Raw genomic sequence first — 26334 nt, 5'->3', positions numbered from 1 at the left:
ACTCTGAATCGAAGGCCTTTAGAGAAGGCCGTGTGTCATCACCACGGTTACCCGACTCTCAAAGCTCTCGGGGGCGTGGCGAGCGTGCCCCTCCTGCACAAGCAGGTCGGTGACGTTGACGTCGCCCGTCTCCGTGGAGACATGGAGGTGGACCCGCATGACGGCGTGCAGGACGGAGTACAGGGAGACCACGAGCGAGTGTCCACTCACGAGCGTGACGAAACGGTTGCGTGCACGGCTGCTCCACGGGCCGCCCGTGATCACCGACTGGGCCGACGGAGCCAGGCCCGCTACCACAAACTCCTGGGCCTGGAACACACGCACACTACTCACACACACACACTACTCACACACAAATAATGGGCTTAAACGATTGCCCTGGAGATCATACCTGGAATGGTGGATCTTGCAGGTCTACAGGAAGTTCCTTCAGACTGTTACAAGGAACTTTTGAGGTGTTTCCAAAGTCCAGGAATAAGACCTGTGTAATGCACCCACAGCCACAGAGTGTGGGGTACAGAAACGTTCAGATGTAGGAGATGTAGGAGATCTGTAGTAGGAGGTGTGTGTGTGTGTGTGTGTGTTACCTCCACACTGCTCCCCTGAACGTGCAGAACCTTTGCCCTGTAGTAGCTGGTGGAGCCGTTGTGGGTGTCGCTGAAGGGCGCCAGGCAGAGCAGGTTGGGGAAGAGAGACACCGACACGGGACGCAGATCCCGCTGGTTAATGTTCGTCGTCAGGGAAGCCTGCTTCTCCAGACTGGCTTCGTCTGCCTGGAAGCCCCAGAAATGGCCCACCTCCACCACCTACATCCACCCACGCCCCCCCCAGAGCAGATGAAGCGTTATGAAGGGTGGGGTGACTGATAGGGGTGCAGGAAAAAAAATCGATTCGAGCTCGAATCGCGTTTCTAACATTGAACGATTCAGAATTCTCATTTTTTTAAAATCGATTTTTTATTTCGGGTGCGTGTGTGCCTTCTCAGTCACCGTAGTGCTAGGCAAAACAAGAAAACAGCTTTGACTATGTGCAGGCATGCTAGTAAAGCATGTAGTGTATGGTATTTGTTGTTGCGCCGCTAAAGTATGAAGTCCAAACGGCTCCGCGGTGATTGAAAGCCATTTGGAAACACTTTAGATTTTACCGTCAACCCAGCCCGGGTAAGAATGGGCTTGATCGTTTGCACACGCATAAAGACGCTACAGATGATATTCTGGAGTTACAGTAATTATAACTCCTGAAAAAATAAAGTTAAAATAAAAAATAAAAATAACTTGGTTCATTGAGCACTCTAGTTTTGTCCTAACTAGACATTTAGATATAATACTGCTTTAATACTGCGAAGTCGTGGTCAGAGGTGAACTTCGGTATAGCCGGTGTGAATTTTATTTAAAATAATTAACACCCTTGAGCCAGTGTGTCTTTGGACATAGATAATGCCGTGCAGTTTGCTGTGATGGATAATTAAAGTCTAGGTCTTATTTATGCATAGAAACGTAAATCAACAATGTAGCGTCTTTATGCGGATAAATGAGGGGAGTCAGAATTCGACACAACACACAAGCCAAAACTGTCCCATGTGAAATGCTACAGACACCGTTCAGAAACTGATCAGTTCAGTTAAATGTATTCAGTTCAGTAGATATATGCGGCTTTTAGAAAATACGGTATATATATATATATATTTTTTTTTTTTTTTCATCTGTGAAGTGGAAGTTCTGGCAGCTAACATAAGCCTACCCATTTTATTAATGTAACAGCACTTTTATTTTTGGAAGCACTTTCATATATTTATTATTTTTGTGATTTGTTAAGGAAAAATTTTGTTTCTGGAAGTGGCATGTTCTCAGAAATAGGCAGCTAGCCTAAGCCTAATTCTTGTACGAAGCAATTTGTTGTTTTTACAGAAAGAGCAGTATTTTTGTATAATAAAATTTTTGAGTAGTGGCCAGTTCTGGCAGCTAGCCTAAGCCTACCAATTTTATTTACTTTACTACAGTTTTATTAGTTTAATGTAGTGTTCCAAGTGTCAGCCTCAAACAGACATGTTGGCTTGGATTTACCTTTGTGTGTTTACATTATTGCAATATGTTGATAAAACATTTACAATTATAATATCTTTATAAATGTACTCTGCTTTCATGCCAGCAGACCGAAGTAGCTCATTTTGAATTGAGAATCGTTTTTGAATCGAAAAAAAAAATATCGTTTTTTGAATCGAATCGTTGGGATCTGAAAGAATCGGGAAAAAAAAATCGAATCGTGACCCCAAGAATCGATTCTGAATCGAATTGTGGGATTCCCAAAGATTTGCAGTCCTAGTGACAGACGTGTAGCACGTTAGTGCTGAGGGTCTGACCTCAGTAATGCTAACGACAAAGACGAGGGTAGAGGGCAGGCGCTCCGGGTCGATGGTGCTGCTCAGAAGTCCAACCGGGTAAACAGTCTGGCTCTGAAAATCCACATTCACCCTGGGGGGGGGGAACAGCAACCGATACAAACATTGTTTTCGTACACGCAGACCAAGACTGAGAAGGACACAGACATTCCAGACGAATCCCATCTAAATCACTGAAGGTGGGTCTCCATCAATGTGTACCGTATATATCTGAGGTGTGAGACAGTGCTGTGTGTGTGTGTGTGTACCGTGCATATCTGAGGTGCGAGATCGTCCTGCCCCTGGCCCGTGCCTCCACCTCGTCAGAAGTGTGCACACTCAGGTAGAGACGCAGTCTCTGCTGGGACAGCAGCAGGGACAGGGACACCTCAGGAAGGACACCGGTTTCCTTTAGCGACGATCGGTAGAACTCCACGTAGGCCCTGCAAAGCACCGTGGCAACAGTGTGGAGTCGGGCCTGCCATGCACACAGACGGCCAGGAGGGGGAGCTGTTTAGCGGGCGTTCGCCTGCTGTTCGGTGGGGGGGTGTTTACCTGGAGCCGTTGAAGGCGATGGACTTGACCTGACCACACTGCCTGAACAGGGACTGAAGCTGCTTATAGTAGAGGAAGGCAAACGGAGGAAGATTACGCACCTGAGAGAGAGAGAGAGAGAGAGAGAGAGAGAGAGAGAGAGAGAGAGAGAGAGAGGAGAGAGAGAGGAGAGAGAGAGAGAGAGAGAGAGAGAGGAGAGAGAGAGAGAGAGAGAGAGAGAGAGAGAGAGTGAGAGAGTGAGTGGATGGGGAGATGTTAGGAAGATCGGCTGATAACTGACAGGGGTCCAAAACAATTCTTATAACTTGACCACTGGCCACGTCCAGCTGACAACTACGTACCATTACTGTGGTTCGAGGGTCATTACCGGAGAGCTCTTTGGAGGCCTGTTCCTCATCTATCGCACCCTGGAGGAAGTAGTTTGGGTAGAAGGCACCTGCGATAACCACCTGTACAGGACAGCAATGGCGTGAATGTGTGGGGATCTTTTTGGACTGCCCAGGTTACCGTAGGCACGTATCGTGACAAACAAGACCCATCTTTGAGGCGTTAAATGTAAATGTTGAGACATTTTAGGATGGCCAGGATTATCACAAGTGGGAGATACGACGTGCTGATTAAAAGGGTAAAGGTTACACGTAGGAACCTTGTAGTTAAAGAAGTGTTTGTGTGTGTGTGTGTGTTACCTGCAGAATAAATCTTTGGGTGTGAATGCTCGTGTAATCCAGTGGATGGGAGGTCTCACTGATGTGCATGTTGAACTGAGACACACGATACTTCAGATCCTCAAACAGCTCAGCCACCTGTCACAAAACCAGAAGCAGATGTTAACACTGCGCACACAAGTGCGTTATTTGAGCCCTTGGAGGGAGAGGACTGTGCTCGTTATGATTAAAATATCAAACATGGGATTATGGTTAGTCAGGCATGTGTTTGGAATTACGGACGACTCTTGAAAAATACCATAGAGAGTAAAACAATGTGTGCGAGAGAGACACTGAACCTCTCTGATGCGTTTAATCTGAATGCAGTTCTCTTTGCCCCACTCCAGCTCATCCTAACACACATAGGGATTTAAAACAGGGATTTAAAAAAGGGATTTAAAACAGGGATTTAAGCTCCCATCAACAGAATCACAACTTGAATGCATGTGTATGCTGACGCGTGGGTCTATAACGACAGTGATGAACACCTACCTTGGGATGTCGAAGCTCCCCTTTAGTTCTAGAGGTGTGCCATGCCTAAAACACACACACACACACACACTCACACTCAGAGAGTACCAACAACGCCTTCTCCGTTGATTGCAAGGCCCAGCTGAGACCACTCCGGATGGGGAAGTCAAACGTCAGTCTGCGTCCTCCAGACATCTCACATACCTTAAAGGCGTTGATGAAGGCGATGGGGTCGCTGGGCACGCCATGAGCAAACGCCAGCTTACACCTGCAAGAGCACCGCGCACACACACACACACACACACACACAGAGGTTATAGGGCAGGGTCGATCTGTAAACACAAGATCACTCATGTGGGCCCCAACAGGAAGGGAACCCTGCATACATAACGACTAGAAGGATCTGGAAGCCGTTCAAACGTACCGATAGCCTGCCAGCTGCTGCAGAGAGGGCATCGCAAAGAAACTCTTCAAGGAGAGAGAAGCAGCTGAGAGGGGGGAGGGGACGGAGGAGAACGGTCAGCACGGTACGATCTGATCACGATGGCCTACCAGTTACCCACAAGGAATCCGCCAACAGTGGCGTGAATGCGAGACAGCGCACGTCGGGGACGTGGACACACGGGTGCGCACACACAGGGTTGAGGGCCATACCGATGATGAGGGTTTCCTCCAGGCAGCCGAACACATGTCCGAGCACGATCATCTTGCCCAGGTGGAGGTCCACAGGCAGGTGGGCCAGGACGCGACCCAGGAAGGTCAGCTCGCCGTCGCCAGGACGCGACCCAGGAAGGTCAGCTCGCCGTCGAAACGCTTCTGACTGCTGCTCTGCACGGAGAGGGCTCCCATCTGCGCACGCGCGCGCACGCACACACACACACACACATTTTGAGATCCCGCCCCATCCCCTCCTGGAGTGCGGGACACTGTGTGTAACGCTGCGACCTCTTTCAGCTGCAGGATGGTCCTCTCGATGTCCTGCAGGTTGGGGGGTGACAGGGCTGTAGATAGGAGTGAACGTGGGTCCCCCATGTCCAACAGCTTCACCTTCAGCAGGATACTAGTCAAGGGAGAGCACTGAGGTACACCCACACACACACAAACACATACACACACACACACACGTCAAGAGATGCTTGAGTATATTTGAGCACCAAACAAACAGAGCTGACCAAACGCCAGGTGGTGCAAACAGGGACGTGGGCGGAGCCAGTGTGCTTGTCTCACCAGCATCTCCGGAATGGCGTAGTCCAGTATTTCGGTGTTCCAGAAGTCCTTAGTGACCAAGCGGTAACAAAACCCCTTAGACACCCTACCAGCACGACCTAAGAGAGAGAGAGAGAGACCAGTATAAGTGTGATCAAATATTCAGAAGGCAGAAATGACCTGGGGAAGTCTCTGCTGACAGAGGTGGTCACCCCCTGAAGGGTCAGTGTGACCGAGTCCAGTACATGGAGAAAGTATCTACAAAGACTGGGGAAGGATGGTGTGTGTGGTGACTGCGGTGGCTTTTTTGATTGGAGTTCAGAGTTCATCACTAGGGAGACTCGGGTTCAAGGCAGTCCACCTTCACCACTAACAAGTCGTAATTCGTTTAATTAAGAGTGAATTTAATTATTTGAATTAATGATTATTTCACAGAGAGGAGAGACGTGTAGAACCTTTGCGCTGGTTGCAGTTGGTCTTGGATGCCCAGGTGAGCTGGAGAGACTGGTAATTAGTCTCTCTGTCACACACCAGGTGGCGTGCCAAACAGAAGTCGATCACTGTCCAGAACACACACACACACACACACACACACACACACACACACACACACACACACACACACACACACACACACACACACCTTTAATCACTGCAGACAGGAGGATTAGGATATCAAGGATGTTTTGCATGCACGGGTGTACATCTACAGAAAAAGACAGACCCACCATATTTGACATCCGGCACCGTGACTGAACTCTCTGCGATGTTGGTGGACAAGATGATCTGCGTACACACACACACGCTAATGAGGCTATAAGGGAGTGTTGTGTTTGTGGGAGTGAAGGGACACACTGGTGGTCTGCGTTACCTTCCTGTATCCAGGCACAGGAACGAGAAAGATCCCGTTCTGCTCCTCCAGCGTCACCGTGGAGTGTAGTGGGTAAATCTGCAGTCTGCCCCACACACACACACACACGCAGAATGTTATTACTCAGCTGTACGAGTAATAAACCCAACATGAAAGATGCACAGGTAGGTGGTGTGGGGTACTCAATGAGACTTTAACAAAAGTGAGGAGGAGTGCACTTTGTTTAAGGTTATTTCTATTATTTAATTTGAGGACTTGAACTGGGGTTTTCTATGGTGGCACATGCCACCCTATTTAGTGGCGATAAGTCTGGGCACATCAGTAAAACGTCAACGTGCTGACCTTTTGCGGAGGAGTTTGGAAAGAGCCTCGTGCATGTATTGGATCTCGGCAAGTCCGGGCAAGAATACCAGAACGCTGCCCCTCTGTGGAAGTGTTGTCCGCCTTTCCTGTTCCAACTGACTGCAACACACACACACACACACACACACACACACACACACACACACACACACACACACACACAGTCCTTCCCTGATGGGCTACAGATGGCCCCTGCACATGATCTCAAGATCTGGTACACGCTCTTCTCTGACCTTTGATCTTTGACCTCCATCTCATCGAAGCTCTGAATGAGACTGACAGCCACATTATACATCTCAGTGCTAATGCAGGGGTCATCAGGGATGAGGCCATCCACCTGTCCCACACACACACACACACACACGTAGCACCGTGTCGAATGTCACATCTCAACACCTACATAAGGGGCGTCTACCATACATGCACTCTCTCTCTGAGACACACACACACACGCACACACGCACACACGCACTCTGATGGGCAGGATGCTCTTGATGTCGTCCAGGTAGAACTCCTCGATGGTGTACGGCGCCCCCTCCACCTCAAACACATACGCTGGGTTGATCTGGCTCCGAACAGGTGTTCCGAAATACTCGGCAAACTCTGTACAGTTTATCGTAGCGGACATTAGAATCACCTACAACGGACGGAGAGAGACACTTCAGCATTCCGTTCATGTTTAAAGACCTCAACAACTTTGTCTGAAAGACAAACTTAAACTCCTCGGAGATACAAACATCATTTCTCAATTCCACCACATCATAATATCGGCCACTAATGGCGGAAGCCAGAAGCAGGGGTGGTGTGTGCGGACCTTCACGTAGCGCGAGTTGGACTTCATGAGCTTCCTGATCACCAGCAGTAGAAAATCCAGCTCCTGGGTTCTTTCATGCACCTGGAGGAGGTATCCAACAACACACACTGCTGTGTGGGGAGGTGTGTGTGGAGGCATGCGTGCGTGTGTGTGTGTGTGTGTGTGTGTGTTACCTCGTCTATAAAGATGTGGGAGAATTCAGTGAGACTCTTTGCTGCCACCAACTTCTGCAGCAGAACTCCTGTGGTCATGTAGGTGAGCTGGGTGTGTTCAGTCACCATCTTCTCTAAACCCACCTACAATCAAGAAGAAGTAGGGAGGGGAGGGCACAGTGTGTGTGCGCATACGTGCATGTGTTGTGTGTGTGTGTGTGTGTGTACATGAAGTGTGCGTGTGTGTGTGTGTGTGTGTGTGTGTGTGTACCTGGTAGCCCACCAGGCTGCCCAGGGTGCACTTGCGTTCGCGAGCGACCCAGCGGGCGATGCTGGAGGCTCCGATCTTGCGGGGCTGTGTGACCACCAGACTGCAGGGGGCGCCCTTCTCTGTGTAGTAGTCCAGGATGAACTGCGGGAGCTGGGTGGTCTTCCCGCTGCCCGTCGCTCCCCGGATTATCACCACAGAGTTGTTCTCGATCAGAGAAATCAGCTGAATAAACGCACAGTCATGCGAGTAACTCGCTGAGGACTTCCTGGTTACATGATTACCAATAGCACAAACACACAGGCAACACCTACACTGGGCACTTCTGTAAGCACATCTTCAGTGTGCAGTTTGATCCAAACACACCAGCTGGCAAATATACACTATATTCACAAAAGTATTCGCTCATCCATCCAAATGATCGGAATCAGGTGTTCCAATCACTTCCATGGCCACAGGTGTATAAAATTAAGCACCTAGGCATGCAGACTGTTTTTACACACATTTGTGAAAGAATGGGTCGCTCTCAGGAGCTCAGTGAATTTCAGCGTGGATGGATGCCAGCTGTGCAACAAATCCAGTTGTGAAATTTCCTCACTCCTAAATATTCCACAGTCAACTGTCAGCTGTATTATGAGAAAATGGAAGTGTTTGGGAATGACAGCAACTCAGCCACGAAGTGAAAGGACACGTAAACTGACGGAGCGGGGTCAGCGGATGCCGAAAGATGTATCTGCAGAGTCAATCAATCTTCATGTGGCCTTCAGATTAGCTCAAGAACAGTGCGCAGAGAACTTCATGGAATGGGTTTCCATGTTCGAGCAGCTCCATCCAAGCCATACATCACCAAGTGGCTCTAGAGCAGTGGAGGCTCTTTCTCTGGAGTGGAGTGACGAAACGCACTTCTCCAACTGGCAATCTGATGGACGAGTCTGGGTTTGGCGGTTGCCAGAACGGTACTTGTCTGACTGCATTGTGCCAAGTGTAAAGTTTGGTGGAGGGGGGATTATGGTGTGGGGTTGTTTATCAGGAGCTGGGCTTGGCCCCTTAGTTCCAGTGAAAGGAACACCAAGACATTTTGGACAAGTCCATGCTCCCTACTTTGTGGGAAAGGTTTGGAGCTGGCCCCTTCCTCTTCCAACATGACTGTGCACCAGCAAGGACCATAAAGACATGGATGGCAGAGTCTGGTGTGGAGAGTCCTGACCTCAACCGATAGAAAAACTCTGAGATTAATTAGAGCGGAGACTGAGAGCCAGGCCTTCTCATCTAACATCAGTATGTGACCTCACAAATGCGCTTCTGGAAGAATGGTCAAAAATCCCCATAAACACACTCCTAAACCTTGTGGACAGCCTTCCCAGAAAAGTTAGCTAGCTGTTCTAGCTGCAAAAAGTGGACCAACGTCATGTTGAACCCTATGGATTAGGAATGGGATGTCATTTAAGCTCATATGCGAGTCAAGGAAGGTGAGCGAATACTTTTGGCAATATAGTGTAACTTAATGGCCTTTCCCTACCTCACACCATAAACACCTCTTCAAACCAGATGTGTTCTGGATGATGGTCCAGCCTCCACACAGTATTAACACCATCACATTGGTGAGGGTTGAGCTGAACCATATTTATCAAGTGCAACAGGGCTTGTGTGTGCACTGATGTCACTGTGGCGTTGAGACTGGTCCGCCACCTCTAAAAACATCCAACCAAGAGCGACTCTGTGGTCGGACACGGCCCCGTGATGAAGGCCTAGAGGGGGTCGTCAAGGAGATTCAGCCACATCTCCAAGGCACATCCATGATGCAATTAATGAACACCATCATCAGCGTGCGAACGCCAAGATGACCAGGGCTGTATATATGGCAACACAGGGCCTACAGGCAACATATGACCTTTCATAACTCCAGAATATTAATAATAAAATTCATATTAATTGTTTTATTTATTTTGTCCAGAACTTTTGAAACTTACGTTGTGTGACTCTCAAAAATCATCTCTAAGCTTTACCTGAGCTGCGAAAGCGTGTGTGTGTGTGTGTGTGTGTGTGTGTGTGTGTACCCACCTCTTGTCGATTCTTAGTGATGGGGAGAGTTGGGTATTCATAGCTGGCAAGCGGAGGAGGAGCTACAACTGGACCTAAAGGTTAAAGGTCAAAGGTCAAAGCAAGCACACAAAGCAATAAATGATCAAACAAATAAATACACCCAAGGCACCCCAACACAGCATGATAAACTGTGTGGTATTGTGACTCAAATCATAAGCTAACTCGATCTCTACTAGCAGTTTAAAGTGTCAGTCTGAAGTATTTGATCTAAGCAAATCCTGAAGGACTAAAGTTGCTGTAGACATCTGATAGTGTGCGAGTCTTATGCAGAGGACTGAGAGTTGTGTGTGTTGGTGTGTTAAAAAAAACTATCCCATGATGCTCTACCCTGGTGTCAGGAATAAAAGAGCAGTGTGTCCCAAAAAAGGGTCTCACCAGTGAGGATGTCAGACTTCCTGCTCCCCCCAACGGCCCCTTCCTGCCGCTCTTTCTCTGTATTGCTCTGATTGGTGCTTGGCTTTACAGGGCTGGTGAGACACACACACACACGCGCACACACACACTTTCTGAGCATCTCATCAATTGTGCTGTATGCTGGGACAATCCCAACACCACTGCCATGTACTCCAGCTGGAAAGAAATCCCCCACCACTGCACTTCTGGGTCCACTGGGACAGTGTAACACCACTACACTGCTCTACATACAAACTCCTGAACAGTTAGTGACCTCGGCCATTTTTAGATTAAAAATCTGACAGCAGTGACTGTGAAGTAGAGGTCTGCACTCTCGTGGAAGAATATCTTATTGGCGGGAACGGGACCACATATACATGTTGAAAAATCCCGCAAATTAATAAATAGTCTAGAAAATTATAATAATAATGATTTCCATGCATAAGGAACAGGAGGAAAACATCTAATCATTCAATAAGTAGGCAATAAACTAATTCAAAATATTGGCTAACTGATCACGTGAACATTTGATACAGAAATGGCAGACAGTAGACGGTCAACCAGTTTCAGCTGTGGAAAATTCAATTAAAACAGGCGAATACACCACAATTAAGCCCACTACAGGCAAGTCTGATGTATGGAAGTCATACTATACTGGTACATATTTTAAATCAATCATAGGCTTAAATCAATGCTTAAACTTTGACTAATGCATTCAGCACTGACAATAACTCAAAGAACGAACTTCATGAGTACAACAGACACACGACTGGCGCTGCAAACAAAATATGAAGCAGTTTCAAGTTAATATAAGCAACAAAACCTCAACAGTACTAATAAATACCAAAGCGAAGGACCGACACACACCGCTGGGACAATTTCAACATCTCCAATTCACCTGACGGCATGTGTTTGGACTGTAAGAAATGGGACAGCGCGATCCATCGCTATATTGCTGTTTTAATAAATACACGAGAAAAATTTAGTACTTTTTTTACAAATTAATTAATTCCTATTAGCATTGCGACAGAAATGTGTATGTGGCGGGCGGATGCGGGATTAAAACAAGCGATTTTTTGGCGATAACGGGACTAAAAGAAGCGAACAAAAGGATCTGAACACCACCTGCAACCGTAAAAACGAGATGAGCAAAATATTGCCCTAAAATAACGCCATATACACATTTTATTTTATTTTTACATATATACTTAAGCATTTTGCTTAAAAATATACTTTTATACAAGTCGTTCAGTTTAAATCTGGTGAAAAGTGAACAACTCAGGCCAGCTAACTAGCCGCGACTAACCCTAAGCTAACACACCACGTGTAGCGGCACAGGGGAGCCACAGGGGAAAGTGATTAAACCGTAAACGTCCAAACATGGCAGGTATAAACCCCATTACCCGTCTTCAGCATCCGTGTCGGGCTGCTCGGCTTCTTTCTTGACTTCGTCGGTAATTCTGACATTGGCGAACTGCGCGCCGAACGTGAACCACTCGGTGATCTGCTCCGCGGTTATCGCCTGCTTCATCCTGCACGGCTACACACGCCAAAACGAGACCACCTGTGTTCAAATGTACAAACACCAAGAAAGAAAAACAGCAACGCTTACCGCGAACACACACAGACACAATAAACTCACTTTCCTGCCGAGTGTTGCTGCAAGTCGACGTGGTTTGCGCGTAATGAGCGTCTCACGTTACCCGAAAATTACGGGCTGACGAACTAATGACCAACAACGAAATAAAACCATGAGAATTAACTTGAACTTAAACGAGGCAATCTCGGGGTAACAAATACATTTATTCAGAAACACTTTAAATAGTTCATTTGGCTACATCTCGTCATGAAAATGAAAAGAAACGTCAACTGGACTCACATAAAAATACACGATAAACAGGACGAAGCTGGAGTGAACAGTCACGAACCCCCCTGGAAATGAGCTGCTCTGTGTTACTCTGATGCAGGTCCATACAGCATAAAAACAAGCACAAACACTTCCACCAGATATAAATCAACCCCCTGACAGACCACATGGAAAAACGGAGTTTGACCAACTGTCAGCAACAAATTTAGGTTTGTGTAAAAGGAAAGAACATGGCAAACAATGTTAAAATGTATCCAATACTTAACATTTCGCCATCCAGCAATACCCAGTATCATCTGGCACTGTGACTCAACGAAAAACAGCATTTCTTCTGTTCATATCATGTTTCCAGAACACACACAGCATGCTGTGAATCACTTGCCAAAGTTAATAACTGTGGGTTCCCACCATTACGGAATCACTACAGGGGCTTTTGGGGCATTTTGGACAAACATTCCCACCTCAGTGACCAGAAAATAAAAGGTTGATCACAAATTAAGTTAACCTGTATTATCCATTTAAGATGTTACAGCAACATCTACTTTTTGTACTTTAAATGAATAGAAACATTTACAACCAACCTAAATCACCATCATTTCTTATCTAAAGACAAAAAACACCCAGACAATCAGTGACATACAGGTCATTTTTCACAATGTTAATTCTTACTCCAATGTCTTGTTGTGAGGACACATAAGTGCATCTTGAACGTAAACCTGTCCCAGTACCCGTGTGACCACCGACTGGCCTGTTCGTTACACTTTTCCAAACTCTTTGTGAGGAAAAACTGTACATTTGCAAATCATTTAAAAACATTTGTGTTCCTGGTGTAATCTGGGCTCCTGAAATGTTCGAACACTGGAGTTCAGAGCGCTAAGCAGAACCTTCGTCCCAGTGATGCCGTTTAAGATGTGTTCTTGTGACGAAGCATTTCGTTCTCCTGTGGAAGCAGACAGGGGAGATAGAGCAGACAGTCTTGAGGGTGGGGGCACTGCTGCTTTTCATAATGCTTCAAGAAGGAAATGACATTTAGAGCATTAAAATGAATCAGTTAACTAATCAGTTTTATATAAATGTATATTGGACATTATGTCTTACATATTCAATTTCAGTAGTATTCAATAAAGCACATGCTGGTTATGGCTAATACCTTTAGCACCTAGAATTAAAACAACTCTGAATTTTTCCGAAATAACCTAATCGAGACATCGTGAAACCTAAGATTCGCCGAATTATCTCAAGAAGTGAAACCAAATCGACACCCATATGGCACAAGTGGTGGACGATGTACTCTCGGGTTCCTCACCTCCTGCAGTTTGGTGACCTCCTTCTTCAACCGCACCATGTACTCGATCTTCTGCCTGTGGTTCTGGTGGCCGAGCAGCTTGCCGTTCTCCTCCGCCAGGTGATCCACCTGCTTCCTCAACACCTCCACCTCCTGTCCAATCAACAAACAGGATTTTGCTACCCTGTACGGACGGCTGTGACCCCCTACACAGTTCATTTGTCTCAAGTAAAACTCACTCTAGTACCCTTGTGTTGTATTATGTGGGAGTTTAGTGCAGTTCTCTTAATGACATAGTGAAGCAGCTCTTTCACATTCACACCTAATCCTCAGACTGAGTGGTAGGTGCTGGCTAGCAGCTCACCCAACACCTCACCGTTCGCCAGCTGCTCGGGTGTGACCCACGTCAGGCTCACCTGCACGAGCCTCTCCTGCTCCTGGTCTTTGAGGTGCAGCTCACGCAGCTCTACGCAGCGGTTCCTCAGTTCGGCAGTCAGCTCCTGCACACAGGTCTGAGACTGGCTCAGCGTGATGTCCTTGTGCTGCAGGCTGGACACACACACACACACACACACACACACACACACACACACACACACACACCTGAATCAAAGCGGCTATTATAATCTCACTTTTACAAAGTATGTTTGCACAGTTGTGGTTTTCCTCTTACGCCTGCTGAGCCTCCACCAACTGCTCCACCAGAGCAACCTGAGAAAAAGAGAAAGAAAGAGAGAGATGACACACAGGTGGGGGTACAGAAGACAACAGGGTCAGAGAAGCGTTATGGACAGACGTGGAGGAAGGTTAGCATTAGCACTAGTACAGTCAAAGGTAAAGATTATAGTTCTCTTGGCAAAACCAAGAGTGTTACTGGAACACCAAAACATTTGCACTAACACACACACACACACACACACACACACACACACACACACACACACACACACTCCTCTCCCTAAAGCCCGTCCTGCAGCGTCTGCCAGGAGGTGGCGTTCTTACCTTTGCACTCCTCTCCTCCCGTAACTCTCGCAGGACGGACTGGTGCACAACCTCCTTCAGAACCCTGCCAGCCAAAGAGCGACCAAAACCAAACAGCAGAATTTGTGTATAGTTCGTGTGACAAGAAATTGTGTGTGTGTGTGTCTGTGCGCGTGTGTATGTGTATTAGTGGTGGGCCGTTAACGCCATTAACGGCGTTCGTTAATTTGATACTCTTATCGGGCGATAAAAAAAATTATCGCCGTTAATCTATTCTTAAAGTTGGGTTGGGAACTGGATCAAAATGGGTAAGCAAACTATGATGACTTTCAACTTGATAGTTTAGCTCGGCTGTATTCCTAACCAAATTGCACAGTAGGGGTGAGAACGAGTTTTCAAACCTGTAAATTACAAATCGTTCGTGTGTTTACATGGATGCAGCCACGAAGTCGCCAGGTTTGCTTCATGGAAAAGTCATTTTTAGGAACGTAAAATGTTACCGGAGCGGAGCTCGGAGCGGTCGTTTTCTGCATGGTCCTAGCGCTAGTTTCGACGCTATTTAAATATTTCTTTTTAACCGTTAAACCTGCAGAGGACCAAAACCGGCTTTTGAAAAAGTCCCCCCAAATTATGTCCGTGAGGTTAAATGTAATAAATGTTGGCTTATGTTTTCAAATGTCATGTTTAGCTGAATAAACATGTTATCAACCCCTTTTAATGTACAGTAGGCCTATAGGCTTACAAATTCATGTTTAACTGAATAAACCGTTGAACACGAGTAGTCCCTGGAGATGAGCCCAGGAGATGGGCCCCTGGTCTAATGCACCCTCTGTATTAAGAAACCCTATCTCAAAAACTGACTTTTAGTCATTACTTGGGTAGCACACATATGAGCCATTTTAATATAGATTAATCTAGATTAATTTCAAGATTTCAGTGAGATTAATCTAGATTAAAAAAATTAATCTATGCCCACCCCTAATGTGTATATACATGTGTGTGTGTCTCACTCTGTGGCGTTGCTGCTCTTCGTCTCCTGGTTCTGTGCAGTGTAAAACTGCTCCAGTAAAGTCTGGATCCCCAAGTGCATACTCTCCTTCTCATTTAACTGAGCCTAACACACACACACACACACACACACACACACACACACACACACACACACACACATTACTGCTTGGGACAGTAGGTTTGATTTTGCAGAGACATGAAGATTGTGGAATCAAGGGTTGAACGTGTAACCTCCTGATGACGGGGCAAACACACTTCTGTTGCACCACTTCCCTCTTAATGGTGTGTGTGTGTGTGAGAACCTTGAGTCTCTTGATCTCCTCGTTCTTGGCCAGGCGCTCAGCATTGAGCTCAGACAGCAGCACCTCCATCGTCATCATGGAGGAGCGCCTGCTCTCCAGCTCCCTCTCCTGGCTCTCCAGCACCTGGGACAACTCTCCTCTGAAGCTACGCGGGGTGTGCGGCGTCTGGGCAGGTACACACACACACACACACACACACACACACACACACACACACACACACACACACACACACGTGCACGTGCATCGATTAGACCAAAAAAGTGGAAATATAAAATGATGCACGCTTAAGTATCGCCAACAAAAACGGCCTTTTGCAAGATTGTGAAACAGGCTGTCAGATGGGTGGACCTTAAAGTCTAGAGTACCGGTACTCATCCCACACCTGACACAAGGAGTGTGTTCATGGCCACGCCCACAGCCAGCCATGCCTCCTACCTGATGGTTTGTTTTGGGTGTAGGAGATGTACAGGTGGCACTCTCATTTATTAGACTCATCTGCTCCTCCTGTTGCTTCAGCTACACACACACACACACACACACACACACACACACACACACACACACACACACACACACACACACACACACACACACACACACACACACACACACACACACACACACACAGAGAGAGTAAGCATGACTATAATTCAGTATAATCTTAGTGTGTATATACATTAAAAAGTACATGAATTGAACAGTGAGACGGTTGTAGACGGTTGTGTGTGTGTGTGTGTGTTACCTGCTCCTGCAGTTTTTCGATGGTTGTGTCTTTCTCGCTAAGGACAAGCTGAGCTTTCTGCATCTCTTCCATCTTCTCCTCCAAAGCTTTACGGAGACGCTCCGCCTCCTCGGTGATGTAGATCAGATCATCCTGCAGCAGCTCCAACTACGGCACAAACACAGCAATGTCACAGCAGACCTGGTGGGGGCAGGACACCACATCACTCACACACACACACACACACACACACACACACACACCTCTATGCGGTCTGAGGCCACACGTCTGTCAGAAGCTTCTCTCAGGCCCTGGATCTCAGTCTGCATTCGGGACATCAGCGTCTTCGACTCCTCGCGCTCCGAACACACTGCGCTGTACTTCTCCTGCAATCACAGCAACCAACAGCCAGGACGGTTTAGGACTTTTATTTTGAAATCCTTAGTTTGGGTTTTGTAGCAGGTTATTGGACCTATTATTTAGAAATGTCATTTTAGCATCAGTTTATAAACAAAACCTCACTTATTTGATTTTTATAACTTTATAAACTTTATATGTCTAATTAAGGGGGAGGAGCCATGCGACTCACGGTGATGTCACTGAGGTCGGCAGTCATCAGCAAGAGAGTCTGCTCCTTCTGACTTAGCTCGGAGCGTAAATCTCGAGTTTGCTTCATCAGATCCAACACTACATCCTGCACACACACAGATTTACAACAACACACATAACAAGCAATTACTTTACCAGGTGTGGTAACCCAGTCATTTCACTGGTAATACTGCTACAAGTCCCACAGGCCTTCTTATAATGTCTCATAACGTCTAAAATGACAAAAATGGTGCTATAAGCATCACTGTGGCTGTACCATTCACACCAATAAAATAAGGTGTACAGACATATTCCCCCTGTTGACCAGTACAACTTCTCAAGAACCTGACAGGAGTCACGGTAGCGTGGGGTTGAGGACCTGGTCTGAGAACTGTGGGCTGGATTTTGGCTGTGTTCCACGGCCACTCTGACACGAGGGCGTGCGTGACGGAGGTCAGCTTACTTTGTCCTGCTCCATCTTCTGCTCGAGGCTGGAGACTGAAGCGTCAGCACAGCTCACACGTTCCTCAAGAACTCGCATGGTCTCGGCCTGGTCTCAGACAGAATGAGAACGAAAGAGACAGAGACGCAAGATGCTATTTAAGTATAAGGTAGGTTTTCTTGTTTGTACCTAATTTGACTAGTCAAGGCACGTAGCACATTTTCCACCACACACACACACACACACACACACACACACACACACACACACACACACACACACACACACACCTGCTGTTGGTTTTCAGTAGAAAGTTCCAGAATCTGCTTCTTCAGAATAGCATTCTCCTCCATAGACTGCAGCAGGTCTCTGGATGACACCAGCATTGCGTAAGACTCGCAGGCCGAATTCACACACACCAATGTTATAGTCACTCGTCTGCTCACATTAGACTCACTCCCGAACTAGGGACTGTGGAACTAGGGACTGTGGAACTAGGGACTGTGGAACTAGGGACTGTGCTGTTATACGCTCACTTTGAGTTGCTCTCCCGGTCCGCCTTCAGCTGGGACCTCAGAGTAGCAGTCAGTTCTCTCTCTGTGTGAAGTGAGGTCCGTAGTTCCTGCACACAGCACAAGACACATGAACAAATACACACAGAAGAGGGGGCGGCATCTTCACAGGTTTAACGTCAAAACCAACTCAAAAAAGCCACAAAGAGGCAAACGGAGACAGCAGACGGCGCGACTCACGGTGATTTGCGCCTCCTGTTCTCTGTGCTGGCTGGTTTTCTCCTTCAGCTGCTGGTGGTACTGGTCCACCTCGAACTTGAACTCGGCCTGCAGCGTGTCGAAGGCGTCCTGCAGGAACCTGTGCTGCTCCTGTAGCTCCTCCCACTCCAGCCTGAATTTCAAAAGTCATTGCTGAGAATTCTAGTAGCACAGTGATGGCACCGGTCCCGACCACACCCCCTTTACTCGACCACACCCCTCGTCTGGCCCCGCCCCCTTGCCTGGCCGTGTCCAGCTGCAGCTGGGTGCTGATCAAGGTGTTGGAGAGCTGTGCGTTCTCCTGCTCTTCCACACGGCGCTGGTCCAGCTCCCCGCGAACCGCCGCCAGCTCCTTATCCGACGACTGCAGGACGATACGCAGGTCCCGCACCTCGCCGCGGAGAACTGCAGGACGGCAGCACGGACAAGCGCGCATGTTAGCAGAAGGAATCTCTAAACGAGTGTGTGTGTGTGTGTGTGTGTGTGTGTGTGTCTCTGACCCTCTGCAGACGTCCTCTCCTCAGTGAGCTGGTCTTCTAAAGCGCGGACTCTCTCCTGCAGGACCTGCTGTTCCTCCATCAGAGACGTCCGCTGTGAGCCGAAGTCCTAGAGAGAGAGAGAGAGAGAGAGAGAGAGAGAGAGAGAGAGAGAGAGAGAGAGAGAGAGAGAGAGAGAGAAACAGGCACGCGCTGCTACACATGCTGAACCTAAAGCGTACGTGAAGATGGTAATAGAAGAGCTGACCCCAGCGCTGCTCATACATCAATCATACCTGCTCTCGTCGAGTGGACTGCTCAGTTGCCGTGGAGACCTGCTCTTCCAGCTTGCTGATTTGCTGAAGCAGTTTCCTGTTCTTAACTTCCTCCTCATCCAACTGGCCTTTCAGATGACTGACCTGTTCCTAATAAGTTCATCAGTTTTAGAATTTTGAATGAGAATACTAGACCGCATCAAACCCCCCCTGCGTTACTGGAAATGGTACGACCCAGCTCCAGTACCTGCATTTGCTTCAGTTCTTCAGTGAGGGCCTCAAAGTCCAGCTCACTCATTTCAGGGGGGGGTTGTTCGTTGGGGATGTCCTCTAGCTCGTCCTGCCCTGCCTCACCGTTCAGGTGCTCGGGGCTGGACAAGGGCACCAGGCGACCTCGCAGGTTATATGCTTTGGTCGGGGTCGTTAGGATCTGGGGCACGCAAAGAGCAAGCAAGGTCAACTAGCTTTTTAAGAAATAAAGCTTTTTAAAAATCAATTGGTAAAAACTTTTAAATGCTTTAAAAGAGTTGGTAGAGATTTCATTACGATGTACACAGCCTCAAACAGTTTTTTGAATGAAAGCTATGAAGGTTATGACTGTTCTGTTGTGTACCTTAATGGTTTCGGCGTGAATCTTATTGAGCTGACACACTTCCTGCTTGGTGTGCGCTTTGGTAGCTTCTAGAATGTTCTCCAGATGCTTGTTGGATTTCTCCAGGTACCGCTTCTCCGACTCCAGCTCGAGCTGACGCTTCCTGGAGAACAAGCCAGATACAAGATCTCACATTAACTCCAGAGGTTCATCATGGAAAGATCAGCGCAACTGTAGATTATGTGGACACGACCCTTAAACCCTTAAAGCCAAGACACTCACACACGCTGCCCGCATAGGGTCAGATGTTCTTGATGAGGACAGAAGCAGCCATTTGTGTACACACGCACATGGCCTTTTTAAAAACAGCTTCCGTAACATTCACAAGGCACATTTAAAGACCATCAGCCGTTTGAGTTCCTTGAGGTGTTCCCTCAAATGGAGGCGCTTACTTGTTGACCTGCTTGTACTCGTTGAAGGCCTGCACCGTGGCCGTGAGCTCGGACTGTTTCTGCAGCAACTGCGCCTTCAGCCTCTCTATGGAAACTGAGGACAAGGTCTCCATGGTGACCGGGGTGGAGTAGGTGGATGGAGTGGTCACTTCAAAGAGAAGGGAAGGAGAAACACACGAGTAAAATGACCATAACAAACAAACGAACCCCAAACTGTGCCTCTGGTGGAACCGAGGCAGGCCTCTCACCCCCTGGCTCCTCAGTGGTGTCTTCCGTCCGCAGGAGCTCCTGGAGGGCCTGCTCCACCTCCGACACCGCCCGGGCGGAGGTCTCCCGAGCGCTCTTCACCGCCTCCGACGCCCGCAGCTCCCGGACCTCCTCCCGCAAGCCGCGGTTCTCCGCCGCGTACCACATCACGCGCGGGTGGTGCTCCACCTGAGGGCAGAGAGTTCGTAACTAATCTCGAATATACACCCTTCCCTTTGTGTGTGTGTGTGTGTGTGTGTGTGTGTTCGGTACCTGGTCCCGGAGCTGGGCGATCTCCTGCAGGAGTTGCGTGATCAGTGTCCGGTCCTGATTCTGCGTCGTCTCGGACGTTCCGGCCGCATCCAGCTCCCGCTTCTTCAGCTGGGCGATGCGGTCATCACAGAACCTCAGGATCATGCGGTTGGAGTAGATCAACTTCTCCTTCTGCGCCCAGGCCTCCTTCAGCTGGGACAACTTCTCCTGCAGGGCCTGCGAGTCACAGCGGTGTGGCAGCGGAGAGCACACACACACACACACACACACACACACACACACACACACACACACACACACACACACACACACACACACACACACACACACACACACACACACACACACACACACACACACACACACACACCCACAGACACGTTTTAAATGAATTCTTGCTATGCAAAAGTTCCACAAAAAATTTAGCAAAATCTCATCACCTTGTTCTCTGCCTCACGTTTTTTCCAGAGTCGTACGGCCTGGAGGAAGTGACTCCTGTATGGGGTCTCTGTGTCGGGAGCTGTGTGAACACAACGCGCAAATGGTGAAAGTGCATGTGTGTACCTCTGTGTGTGTGTGTGTGTGTGTGTGTGTGTGTGTGTGTACCTCTGTGTGTGTGTGTGTGTACACACACGTGCATGCGTGCGTACCTGCGTGTGCGTCAGGACCCCCGGGCGGCAGCTCGTTTCCATGGTGCCGGGCAGACAGGGCATCAGCCAGCTGTTCCTTCAGCTTCTTTAGCTCCGCCTGCAACTGTTTCACGTTGCCCTGCGTGTCCTCGTTTATCATGGCCTACAGGAGACGCACGCGGACCAGACGTGAGCCTGAACGTCCCCGTCCCGTTAACCAGCCACGCGTACACCGAAACACGCACGAGAGGGCCACGGGAGCTTCAGAACCTGCTCAGTCAGTCAGCGGTGTAGCAGGTGATGGCCGGACGACGACACACTACCTTGTTTTTGATGAGTTTGGCCCTTTGCGCGAAGTGCAGGGTGGAAAGAGTCTCGCCGAAGCACTTTGAGCCCGGGTGCACGTTAGCAATGATGTACGTCTTGGCGTTCCCTCCCAGAGAGTCCTGATGGAGCATGCATGCGCAGATAAGAACACACACACACACGCGCGCGCGCGCCACCCCGCTCGCTCCCCACGTATGACCCTTATGACCCTTGCTCCCTGACCCTGAGCAGGAAGGTGAGTTTGGAGTCTCTGTAGCAGATGTGTCTGCTCCTCCCGTTGCTCACGTCCACCAAGGCCATGATCACCTGACCCAGGCACATCAGCGAACGGTTGATACTGCTCGCCTCCTGAGGGCAAAAAGGTCAAAAAGGTCAGAAAAGCCACAGTCGTCGAGCACACGCTCTCTCTCCGACCCCACCCAGCCCTACCTTTAGGCGTGACCCTTCTGTGTGCGTGTCCCTCTGTCTCTCAGACCCCGCCAGGTCCACCAGGTTGAGCTGGGACGTTCTGATGTTGACCACTCCCTGCCCCGCCTCCTTGGACTCCAGATACATGGTGAACACGGCGTGAGAACGGGACGACTCGCGGTTCATCGACGTCGATGCCACCCGACGGTTACGCCAACCCATAGACAGCACCTATACACACACGCAAACACGCACCACAAACCCAAATAATGCATCTTAACTCAATTTTGACACTCACGACGAGTTTACTGCAGTGAGAACTCTCTGGCCACAACCCATCAACACAAAGTCTAAACCTAACAGAAGCCTGTATTGTGTGTGAGGTCTAGACTAAAAGAAGCCTGTATTGTGTGTGAGGTCTAGACTAACAGAAGCCTGTATTGTGTGTGAGGTCTAGACTAAAAGAAGCCTGTATTGTGTGTGAGGTCTAGACTAACAGAAGTCTGTATTGTGTGTGGTGAGGTCTAGTCTAACAGAAGTCTGTAGTGTGTGTAAGGTCTAGACTAACAGAAGTCTGTATTGTGTGTGGTGAGGTCTAGTCTAACAGAAGTCTGTAGTGTGTGTAAGGTCTAGACTAACAGAAGTCTGTATTGTGTGTGAGGTCTAGACTAACAGAAGTCTGTATTGTGTGTGAGGTCTAGACTAACAGAAGTCTGTATTGTGTGTGGTGAGGTCTAGTCTAACAGAGGTCTGTATTGTGTGAGGTGAGGGATCACAGCAGTCTTGCTCAGAGCGCCCCCTGGTGGCTGCAGACCTGGTAGGCCTCTGCGGCTGAGGAGGCAAACTTCTCCACGGCTCCTTCCACGAATACGCCCTTCTTAATGTCCTCACGCAGGAACAGGCTGGCCGAGGCGCTGTCCAGCAGGTCGAAGATCTGCTCGTTATAGATCTCGATGAAGGAGCACTTGCACAGAAAACTCTTGGCCCCTGTGGACTACACAACACACACAGTGTAAATTACACGAGACGCTACTCACATTCATCTCATTTACAGTATGCCAGTATTATTTGAGATTAAGAATTATGATTACGTGATAAACACTGAAAACACAGACTCTTGCAACAAAATGTGAAAATCACACGGCAGGGATCATTTCAGCACAACAGGAGCCTGACGGGGAATGTATTGTGTGTGAGGTCTAGACTAACAGAAGTCTGTATTGTGTGTGAGGTCTAGTCTAACAGAAGTCTGTATTGTGTATCAGGTCTAGACTAACAGAAGTCTGTATTGTGTGAGGTCTAGACTAACAGAAGCCTGTATTGTGTGTAAGGTCTAGACTAACAGAAGTCTGTATTGTGTGTGTGAGATCTAGTCTAACAGAAGCCTGTATTGTGTGTGTGTGAGGTCTAGTCTAACAGAAGCCTGTATTGTGTGTGTGTGTGAGGTCTAGTCTAACAGAAGCCTGTATTGTGTGTGTGTGTGAGGTCTAGTCTAACAGAAGCCTGTATTGTGTGTGTGTGAGGTCTAGTCTAACAGAAGCCTGTATTGTGTGTGTGTGAGGTCTAGTCTAACAGAAGCCTGTATTGTGTGTGTGTGAGGTCTAGTCTAACAGAAGCCTGTATTGTGTGTGTGTGTGTGAGGTCTAGTCTAACAGAAGCCTGTATTGTGTGTGTGTGTGAGGTCTAGTCTAACAGAAGCCTGTATTGTGTGTAAGGTCTAGACTAACAGAAGCCTGAGTTGTGTGTGTGAGGTCTAGACTAACAGAAGCCTAAGTTGTGTGTGTGAGGTCTAGACTAACAGACGTCTGTGTTGTGTGAGGTCTAGACTAACAGACGTCTGTGTTGTGTGAGGTCTAAACTAACAGACGTCTGTGTTGTGTGAGGTCTAAACTAACAGACGTCTGTGTTGTGTGAGGTCTAAACTAACAGACGTCTGTATTGTGTGAGGTCTAAACTAACAGACGTCTGTGTTGTGTGAGGTCTAAACTAACAGACGTCTGTGTTGTGTGAGGTCTAGACTAACAGACGTCTGTGTTGTGTGAGGTCTAGACTAACAGACGTCTGTGTTGTGTGAGGTCTAGACTAACAGACGTCTGTGTTGTGTGAGGTCTAGACTAACAGACGTCTGTGTTGTGAGGTGAGAGATCACAACAGTCTTGCAGGTAGCATGTTTCAGTCTCACCCTCTCCACTTCTCTGTTGATGAGGAAAAACAGGTACTCAAAGCTGCGAGGAATGACGCCACGCAGTTCATCAGAGAAATTGTTCAGCTCGTTTGGACCTACGCGCACACACACACACGCACACGATTAAGGCACTGTGTGGGCCAACAGGGCCAGTCCGCCCAACTGCTTCAGATGCCAGTATCGGTTTAATTAAGAACACACATAATCCATCGGGGAAGAACTCCATGATGCTTACCAAGCATGGTGAAGGTCTTCCCTGAGCCTGTCTGGCCACTGTGACAGAGGACATCACAGATCAGTGCAAATCCAAGAAAACCTGTGGTCTGAATTTAACTGTTTCATTTAACCTGTGGTCTGAATTTAACTGTTTCATTTAACCTGTGGTCTGCTCATGCAGAATTTAACTGCTTGATTCCTGTTTCTAAATCATACTCACTACGCAAATATGGTGCCGTTATATCCATTCATGCACGACTCCACAATGTTTTTTGCAACACAGGAAAACACGGATTCCTGAAAGAAAGAACAAAGAAAATAATGATAAAAGGTCAAATCCAGCATGACTGTTTTCATTAAAAAGTTTGAAAGGAATAAAACTGACCAAAGGTAGTGTACAGTCCCCAAAGGAAATAATCTTGTTCATTCTTACAACACAACCCAGCATCACTGTCCTCAATCACAAAAACTTCATACAAAAATAACCTTTAGCCTTTATTGCACCACTGAGATTGTAAATAAACTGATCTCAGATCTGCTGCAACCAGACCCTGAGGTACATGCCTCTGGCAATTGATTTGCAGTCTAGCTGAGCTGATGTTCCCAGACCAGCTCTGAGCTTACCGCCTCACCTGAGAGGTGTCCATGTCGGCCACATGATCGTAGGTGAAAGTTCGTGGCTCTGGTTTAGAGTGCAGGCGCAGAGTGTGAGGAGAGGTCACTGCAAGGCACAGACTCCGGTCTCCATCTGTCATCAACCCTGTGCCCTGGGTCAAAGGTCGAACACGAACATACACCTTGATGGCATCTCCATCGCTACTGTAAAAAGAGAACAGACAAGTTAACAGGAAAAGCATCAGATAGTGACAGTGGCTCCAGACAGGCAAGCAGCATTACCCAACGACTGGTTAACGTACCTGTTGGAGCAGGAAGGCAAGGTGGTGTCTCCAGATCCCGCTTAAATAAAAACAAAAAAAGGACATTATACATTCCAATGAGTTTTATTGAAAAAGATGGACATAATGAGCTTTTGTAAGGCTCAGGATTATATTGAGCCAATTCTTGCAATTAACTCTAATTCTAGATGTCACCCATTGGTAACTATGTCCAGCATGGCCAGGTTTAGTTCATCACTGGATAACTGCAGGTTAGCCTATTTAATTCCAATGCAGAAAGTAATGTTACTTAAAGAAACGTTAACCTTACCCCCCTTATGGCATCAACAAAATCTAGATAGATCGATCGATACTTTATAGATCCCAACACTAGGTTAGTGTTGCTATACGTTAGTGACTGATTCATATCTAACTTTCCTAAACTGCGACTAGTTTGAAGTTAGTAACGTTAGGTTAGTTAAGCTGCCCGTCTTTCCAACAAATACATATCTTTAATCACTAATGATTGTGCCCAGTTCTACAGGGTGAAACCACCGGATGTTGACAAAGACTGAAGCTCCTCACGCAAAGAGGAAAACCAGCAGGCGACCATGCCAAGATACCCAGGTAGCCAACCTGCCCACAAAGCTATTTGGATCAAAGCTGTGGCACTATTTATCAAGTTATAGTACGTAGCTATTGCGCAGGTAGACAGAACCGAATATCGGCGTTTGTTACCAGTATATCCATCCGCTAGTTAACTTAGCTTTGAATTATCAAGCTAACTGGCTAACCGCCTCACAGAGCTAACCTAGGTAGCTACTTTTATTTTCACCGACTAAACAGTATCCAGGCTGGCAAAAGAAAGATATTTCCAATAAACTGCTGCAAGGCCAACATCGGTACCTTCAAGAATTAAACTGACATAACTACCTTTTCCTTTGACGTTCATCGCGGTAAATGACATCTTTCAAGAAAGATGCTTTACTTTTTAAAAACACTTCAAAATTGGCGCGATGAAACTTACTGACGCGCGTGCAGGCGTCACGACGCTTTCGTAGCAGCGCCACCTGCTGCGTCGGAGAGTAGAAACAGGGCCTCGTTTATCAAAGTTTCAGTAAATGTGTGCTTAA

At 47.7% G+C, this 26334-nt stretch overlaps 2 protein-coding genes across 7 annotated transcripts in view; both read right to left on the bottom strand.

The window, feature by feature from the left end:
* The window catches only part of tdrd9 (tudor domain containing 9), a 16382-nt gene extending 4104 nt beyond the window's left edge, over window positions 1-12278 (bottom strand). Inside the window, exons 1-30 of one of the 3 annotated variants that reach the window (XM_076985670.1) lie at window positions 12157-12269; window positions 11920-12002; window positions 11681-11841; window positions 10260-10351; window positions 9843-9916; window positions 7785-8006; window positions 7535-7657; window positions 7362-7442; window positions 7020-7184; window positions 6781-6884; window positions 6527-6646; window positions 6185-6269; window positions 6042-6099; window positions 5769-5873; window positions 5335-5432; window positions 5053-5184; window positions 4901-4956; window positions 4762-4865; window positions 4532-4595; window positions 4312-4375; window positions 4129-4173; window positions 3936-3989; window positions 3619-3735; window positions 3274-3381; window positions 2933-3033; window positions 2647-2820; window positions 2360-2471; window positions 588-806; window positions 392-481; window positions 52-309 (exon numbers count right to left, since the gene is read on the bottom strand). In XM_076985670.1, coding sequence (XP_076841785.1) covers window positions 52-309; window positions 392-481; window positions 588-806; window positions 2360-2471; window positions 2647-2820; window positions 2933-3033; window positions 3274-3381; window positions 3619-3735; window positions 3936-3989; window positions 4129-4173; window positions 4312-4375; window positions 4532-4595; window positions 4762-4865; window positions 4901-4956; window positions 5053-5184; window positions 5335-5432; window positions 5769-5873; window positions 6042-6099; window positions 6185-6269; window positions 6527-6646; window positions 6781-6884; window positions 7020-7184; window positions 7362-7442; window positions 7535-7657; window positions 7785-8006; window positions 9843-9916; window positions 10260-10351; window positions 11681-11808 — 3153 coding nt within the window. In that variant the 5' untranslated portion in view covers window positions 11809-11841; window positions 11920-12002; window positions 12157-12269. Of the gene's footprint in view, window positions 1-51; window positions 310-391; window positions 482-587; window positions 807-2359; window positions 2472-2646; window positions 2821-2932; window positions 3034-3273; window positions 3382-3618; window positions 3736-3935; window positions 3990-4128; window positions 4174-4311; window positions 4376-4531; window positions 4596-4761; window positions 4866-4900; window positions 4957-5052; window positions 5185-5334; window positions 5433-5768; window positions 5874-6041; window positions 6100-6184; window positions 6270-6526; window positions 6647-6780; window positions 6885-7019; window positions 7185-7361; window positions 7443-7534; window positions 7658-7784; window positions 8007-9842; window positions 9917-10259; window positions 10352-11680; window positions 11842-11919; window positions 12003-12156 lie in introns of all 3 variants that reach the window. The other 2 variants (XM_076985668.1, XM_076985669.1) reach the window with 2 other exon arrangements.
* kif15 (kinesin family member 15) lies at window positions 12062-26334 on the bottom strand. 4 transcript variants are annotated; one of them, XM_076985667.1, is made up of 35 exons: window positions 26229-26334; window positions 25244-25283; window positions 24959-25145; window positions 24547-24623; window positions 24346-24383; window positions 24108-24205; window positions 22740-22919; window positions 21947-22156; window positions 21740-21865; window positions 21514-21636; window positions 21212-21353; window positions 21002-21081; window positions 20562-20777; window positions 20291-20477; window positions 20043-20190; window positions 19612-19753; window positions 19246-19428; window positions 19020-19148; window positions 18748-18853; window positions 18490-18652; window positions 18230-18380; window positions 18014-18099; window positions 17768-17846; window positions 17499-17585; window positions 17037-17141; window positions 16711-16833; window positions 16469-16615; window positions 16162-16242; window positions 15724-15888; window positions 15421-15524; window positions 14432-14495; window positions 14103-14140; window positions 13846-13978; window positions 13451-13582; window positions 12062-13084 (listed from the first exon to the last, which is right to left on the bottom strand). In XM_076985667.1, exons 3-35 carry the CDS (start codon window positions 25079-25081, stop codon window positions 13049-13051), a joined length of 4002 nt encoding a protein of 1333 aa, XP_076841782.1. In that variant the 5' UTR covers window positions 25082-25145; window positions 25244-25283; window positions 26229-26334; the 3' UTR covers window positions 12062-13048. The 4 variants fall into 4 exon arrangements, with proteins under 4 accessions (XP_076841782.1, XP_076841780.1, XP_076841778.1 ...); XM_076985665.1 differs by having other exon boundaries at window positions 24959-25142; window positions 26135-26256; XM_076985663.1 differs by having other exon boundaries at window positions 26135-26255.

This window comes from Brachyhypopomus gauderio, unplaced genomic scaffold, assembly GCF_052324685.1.
Source record: "Brachyhypopomus gauderio isolate BG-103 unplaced genomic scaffold, BGAUD_0.2 sc43, whole genome shotgun sequence".
In the NCBI taxonomy this organism is placed as follows: Eukaryota; Metazoa; Chordata; class Actinopteri; order Gymnotiformes; family Hypopomidae; genus Brachyhypopomus; species Brachyhypopomus gauderio.
Note: the sequence above shows the minus strand (reverse complement) of the source record. Positions and strands in the feature narration are given on the sequence as shown.